General features: G+C 49.2%; 1 protein-coding gene across 1 annotated transcript in view; it reads right to left on the reverse strand.

Moving 5' to 3' along the window:
* LOC102001484 (serine protease 40-like) overlaps positions 1–4593 on the reverse strand; it is a 9331-nt gene extending 4738 nt beyond the window's left edge. Inside the window, exons 1-3 of the mRNA XM_005359907.2 lie at positions 4413–4593; positions 3625–3787; positions 1326–1600 (exon numbers count right to left, since the gene is read on the reverse strand). Of these exons, the coding sequence (XP_005359964.1) occupies positions 1326–1600; positions 3625–3787; positions 4413–4593 (619 nt within the window). The remainder of the gene's footprint in view (positions 1–1325; positions 1601–3624; positions 3788–4412) is intronic.
* Positions 4594–6660: the final 2067 nt, after the last annotated feature.

A 6660-nucleotide genomic window follows, 5' to 3' on the forward strand; every position in this document is an offset into this window, starting at 1 on the left:
GCAGGGATGCTGGAGTCTGGTGCAGGGATGCTGGAGTCTGGTGCAGGGATGCTGGAGTCTGGTGCAGGGACGCTGGAGCCCAAGTGCAGCCATGGCATAGGACTCAGAGCAGAAATGTTTAGGACCACGACAAGAAGACTGGCCAATCACAAGGAGCAACTGGACCTGGAGATGTGAACTCTGCTTCCAAGTGCTCTCACAGATCTGGCCTGGGGTCGCCTCATAGGAGCAGACCGACAACAGTACGGCTCACTTCATGCGGGGGTCACCATGCACATCCCTCAAGGTTGGTCAGGGGCTGCCTGTGTGTAGCAAACCCAAACCTGCCCCGAGTCCCAGCAACCGTGATCAGCAGGGGACGTGACAGAAGATGGCTGACGGTTTGGTCTCTTAGGGAGGCCAGGTTCTCTGCTGTGAGAGCTGCCCCAGCCCACATCTTCCTTCTGTGCTCTTACTCCCATCGCCTGGCCAGACCTGAAGACCCTACCTGCCCTGACATAGGCCCTTAGAGAGTGAACGTCTGTCCCTTCTAGTTCTGCTGAGCCACTGTTCTCGGGACAGCCTGTGGGACTGATCTCAGAGAAACATCTGACTGTAAACCTCCTCGGGGCTGCTTTTCCAGATCGTGACCCTAAATTTCATGTCAAATTTATATTCACTTTATTTAACTTGCCATTATATGGTCTTATGTCAAAAACATCCTGTGTAGAATCCTTGCCAAGGAACTCTGTATTCTCAACCTAAGCTGCCCCCTTGCTGACAGCAGGCTCTCCCTGTGGCCCAGGATACCAAACTCCAAAGACACTGACTTCTCTCTGCACACTGTCTGCCGAGAACCTGTGCACTTGAAATCGTCTCTAGATGGCACACTATCTGACCCAAGGCCAATGTGGTACAGAGACTCACAATATTACCATATTGTTTAGGGAATAAGGACAAGGAGAATGACAGGTGACTGATTCATGGGTCCCTGGATTGGAATCCCATGTATACAGTTGGGCAAGCTGGTAGAACAGGCAGTCTTCCCTAGCCTTAAGGGTTGGGCAGTAAGGTTCTCAGAGGTACTGGTCCCCAGTCAAGCACCCCAATGCTCCATGCCTGGTTACTTTCATCTCCTTAAAAATACCCCATGTCTTTCCTGGCCAGGGTGGAGCAACCACGGCTTGGCTAGAACCTTGCAGTGCACAGAGTCACCCACACTCAGAGCTCTGGAGTCAAAGAGCCCGCACTTCTGATCTGCAGGTCAGACACCGAGGTTCCCAACCACAGGAAAGGCCTCCACAGTCTCTTGCCCCTCACCCTCTTCACCTGCCCTGTGTACTCACCATCCTCTCTGAGATGCCCCCAGCCGCTCGCCCAGCAGGCCTTTTCCCTGGGAAGTTTTACGTTTTTATCTGGGACACAGGCTGGAAGGATGTGGGAACTGTACTCCACGGGCGACTCCAGCTGCATCAGGACAATGTCACTTCCCTGGCGGTAGTATTTGTCGTAGTCTTTGTGAACGATGAGCTTGTACACGGACATCTGCCTGCTGTACTGGGTGGGACTGCTCAGCTTGGTGTAGCCTAGCCTGATCTTATAGTCATTCGGGTTGTGAGACCTATCGTGCAGGGGGTGGGGTGGGGGTGGTGGTGTCTGTAAGTGTTGGCTCAGTCCTGTCTCCCTGACTACCTACCCTGCAGGCAGCCAGACCTCGTCTCTTTCTCATTTTAGGCCTCTCCTTATTTATTTATTTATTTATTTATTTACTTTTTGGTTTTTCGAGACAGGGTTTCTCTGTAGCTTTGGTGCCTGTCCTGGAACTAGCTCTTGTAGACCAGGCTGGCCTCAAACTCACAGAGATCCACCTGCCTCTGCCTCCCGAGTGCTGGGATTAAAGGTGTGCGCCACCACCGCCAGGCCTCTCCTCCTTTTTCAATACTGTTTTTTCCCCCTCTCTCTTTCTTGAGGGGCAGGATAACCACACACAGCCTAAGTACACAGATCTTTTGAAGGCTTCTGGTACCTCAGAATCTGTGGGGCTCTCAATCTCATGATTGGATAGAACCATCGGAGGTTCATCAAACGGCACCCCTTCATCTTGGAGGAACAAAGACTCACTGAGCCTGCTCAGATATGTCTTGTAGCTATATGGCTTCTCAAAGACTTCACCTTCTGTCTGGCATGACCCGTCCCCCACCTGTCACACCTTGTCTTTTCTCAAGATTGTTTTCCTATCTAACTATGAGCACTCAAGAAGTATTTGTGGAGGAAATAGAGTAATAAATGAAAGTTTACTATTTCTTTTTTTAGTATTTATTTATTATGTATACAATATTCTGTCTATGTGTATGCCTGCAGGCCAGAAGAGGGCACCAGACTCCATTACAGATGGTTGTGAGCCACCATGCGGTTGCTGGGAATTGAACTCAGGACCTTTGGAAGAGCAGGCAATGCTCTTAACCTCTGAGCCATCTCTCCAACCCCAAAGCTTACTATTTTTGCAAGACAAATTATATTCTATTCCACGTGTGCACTACATGGCCCTCTTACATGCCCACTCCACAATCCCGAGTCTCCTTCCTTAAGGGCCCCTTTTGCTGTATGACTCACTGTATCTCCTCGACATACCTTCGTGACCTACCACCATAGGAAGTGGCCTTTGCCTCACATCCTCCGGACCCTCCACATCGGGCCTGGCACACAGGGATGCTGAGTATGTAAATGGAAACCCATATGCAGTAATTTGTCCTCCTTGCTTCCTTTGGGCACACCGTGAGCTCAAGTTATATCTGCTTGACTCTGCTAGTGCACACATCATTCCAGCTGGGGGAATTGTGACATTCCCCCCATGAAAGGAAAGACAGGAACACACACACACACACACACACACACACACACACACACACACACTACCAGGATGCCTCTGGAGAGAACTATGCTCCAGTGTAAGTGTGGCCTGAACCCAAATAAACTCCCAATAAACATGCTCTGGACAGAGGATGAAGGATGCTTGTCCACAGAGGTTCTCACTATGTCCAGTCATGGGAATAGGGCCCTGGGATTGTCACTTTCATTAAAGCACTGGACCTGTTGCATGTCTAGCTAGTTCAGGTCACAGTAGCAATGGTTTCCAGGAGAAACCAGACCTGCTGCCGTCTGCAGGGACTGTCTGGAGGTGAGCAAGAGTCAGATACTGAAGTGTACTTGAAGGAAACAAAGTTTTGATCCCTAATGTTCATGAAAGAGAAAAGAAAATTGGAGGGAACCACTTCAAAGCTAAAACTGGTTTTCCAGCACTAATTTAATTATACTTTGGGGAAGAAATTTCAAGTAGTTGTTTAGAAGTAAGGTGTATATCACTGTGACAGTCACACTAGTTAGTCTCCGGGAGCAGGAGAGGACGCCCCCAGGGTGAGAGACAAAATGTGAGATCTTTGTCTGTAATGCTAGACTAACACTGGCAGGAGATGAGCAGGGATGGCGATCCAGGCGGCGGGCACCACTCAAGGGCAGGGCTATCCCAGAACCCAGCCTAGAAGGACTGTCAGCTCTGCATCCTTCACCCCTCTCCTTCCCTCCTCCTAGTGACTCTTCTCCTGCACCCCCTTCCCAGCAGAAGGGCCCCAGGGAGGGAACACGCACCTTTGGAAGCAGTGGGCAGCACCAGCTACCCAGTTTTTGTCGATGAGAACGGCTCCACAGATATGACTGCCATGAAAGAGCAGACTGGCCTGCCACGGCCACCGCTCAGAACTGGCCATCTGACCGCCATAGATCTTCCCTTGGAAATTGGTCCTGCCACATACTGTGGAGACAATCCCAGCCGCCAGGCACCTGCATTCAGGATGCATGTGCTTGGTGCCCCAAATGTCATCATCAGCAGGACCCAGGGGAAGCAATGACTTCTCTTCTCCCTTTTCAGGTGGCCAGAGTCAAGGTCAAGGGTGGAATGTCATGGCTCATTCCACAAAGAGCGGGGAGAGAAGGTTAGGTTGGCCCAACGCTTCCTTTCAGCAAGGCCCACAGAACAGAGGTGCAGGCAAAGGGTTGGGTGACATCAGGCTCTCCTCAGTCCTTATTAACTTAAGGAGCACAGCTCTGAAGAGACAGAAACGGAAGTAGAAGCCAAAGCTGGCAGAAACCGTTATTTTTCAGGTCCATAATCATTTTAAGCTCCCCCCTTAACCCAATGTAAACGGTGGTGGTACAGCCATAACACAACCTTGACCCTGAACTGAGGAGACTTGGCATCCATGGGCGAGAGCCAGCAAGCCCATCGCGTGGAGGTCCCAGTCTCAAGCCCCTCCCTTTCAACGTAAAGGCTTGCAGGACCTTCCAACTGCCTATGTTCTGAGGGGAGTGGGGGAGGGAACGCACCTACTGGAAACCTTCCTTCTACTTATGGGTCACTCTTTTCCCTGCCTACTTACCCTGAGACAGGGATAGAGTACTTCTCGTGGCCTGGGTGCTTGTTATATTTGTAGCGCTGTTACTGCTCACAGATTGGGTGGCCTGGGCATGCTGGGGCAGGAGGCTGAGCCAGAGCAGAGCAGCCAGCAGGCAGGTTCCATACCCACCCTGGCCCGATTGCTGGGCCCTGGCGCTCCACATCGCATCTGGACGCCCTGTGTCTGGGTCCCAGACAGGACAGAAAGCACGTGCAGACAACCGCTGACACTGACTGGCAAACTGCTTTCTAGGTACCATCTCTCGCCCATCCTGACCTCGCGGGAGGTGAGCAAGGGCGCTGAAAACCTAGCTCCACCGGAGGCAGCCCGCACTGGAGAAAGTTTTGTCCTCAGGTCCTCTTCTCTGGCTTCGGCAGACGTACGCTCCTCCCTCCTCCGGGAGTGGCAAAAGCATTCACGGCACCCCCCCCCCCCCGAATCTCCCAGTTTCGTTCTGTTACAATGTGCACTCAAAAACACAAAGTCTCATCACCCAGATTGGCATGTCATTAGCTCATCAGCCCAAAGTCCCCAGAGTCGGAGGAGAGCATGAGAGTTCCTGAAGCTAGCGTTACAGGCAGTGTGGATCTCTGGGAACCAAACTCGAGCCCCTGGAAGGGCAGCAAGTACCCTTAACCACAGAACCATTCGAAAGCGCTACAATTAAAATTTATTTATTGATTCTTTGAAATGTTCATACATCAACACAATGATCTTGGTCAAATTCACCTTTCACACACGCCCTCAGTTCCCGTCAGCACCCCTTCCCCCGTCCCCATCATATTTCCCAACTTCATATTCTCCTTACTTCTTCATTTATGCAATGAGTATGGCCCATATGCACGTGAACGCGGGGTCATCTACTGGGACACGGGGAAGTTACCAGGGATCACATGCTTAAAGAAAAGTGACTCTCTTTCCCATAGCAATTGCCAACTTTTCAGCTGGAATCCGGCCTCAGAAGCCTTGCTTTTGTGTAGGTCTTGGGTTAAGTACCACAGCTGCTGGGAGCTTTAGCTGTATGAATTCATGTTTTCTTTCTGGCCACTTTGATTCCATAGACATAACCTCAGCAGAGTGGCTAGTTCTGAGCTTAGGCAAGTTTGGTTTTTAGCATCCAAATTGTCTATGTGCCCCAATTGCAAGCCCATACTGGGCAGACGTTAGTGGATGCCAAAGGACAACCTATGCTGTTGCTCCTCACCTACCTTATTCATTGAGACTCTGTCTATCATTGGCCTGTTAACTTGCTGAGAAGGCTGACCAGTGAACCCCAGGCACCCACCTGCCTCTGCCTCTATGGTTGCTGGAATAATAAAGGTAGGGCCACCAGGCCCCACATCTCTTCTTTCCTAGTCTCTGGGGGTTGAACCCAGGTCTTCACATTTGCAAGGTAAGTAAGTTCTTTACTGACTTCATCATCACCCAGTCCCTACTCTAACTTTTTGTAACTCCTGTTTGTGATAACCTCATCTAGCTCATTATTTTACTATTAGCATCAGAGGAAGAACACGGACATTCACATTACAAAAGGAATTGTATAACAATTATTTTTAGCCCCCACCCCCATTAACATCTTCTATATCAGTAATAGCATATTAACCCAACTGGTTGGTCCCCATTAATACCTTCCTTTTTTCCCTTAATATAAAAATGTTCTAAAGCCGGGCGGTGGTGGTACACGCCTTTAATCCCAGCACTTGGGAGGCAGAGGCAGGCAGATCTCTGGGAGTTTGAGGTCAGCCTGGTCTACAAGAGCTAGTTCCGGACGGGCACCAAAGCTACAGAGAAACCCTGTCTCGAAAAACAAAAATAAATATAAATATAAAAATGTTCTATTGTTTTTGACTCTAGGAGTTTGAATCCAAATAGAAGCACTCCAAAATGAAGTTCCTTTTGAAAGATTGAGGACAGCTTGTTGTTTGTTTAAAAACAGGATTTGAGAATCCAGATTGTAGTGAATAGTAAGAGGATTATTTTAGAGGGGCACTGAAAATTTTGAATCTATAAAACATGAAGGCTGGGTTCAAGCTAGGCGGGAGGGACATATAAGCAAACAGTCATTGTTATACATGATTAACCTAGTACCATCCTTCTCATCTGCAGCTTCACGAAAAGCAAGATCAATATTGCTCCCATCACACAGGGAGATATGCCAATGAAAACCCCATCTCAGATCACTTTTTTATTTTTTTAATATTTATTTATTTATTTATTTATTTATTTATTT

Source organism: Microtus ochrogaster, linkage group LG2 (genome assembly GCF_000317375.1).
Source record: "Microtus ochrogaster isolate Prairie Vole_2 linkage group LG2, MicOch1.0, whole genome shotgun sequence".
NCBI lineage: Eukaryota > Metazoa > Chordata > Mammalia > Rodentia > Cricetidae > Microtus > Microtus ochrogaster.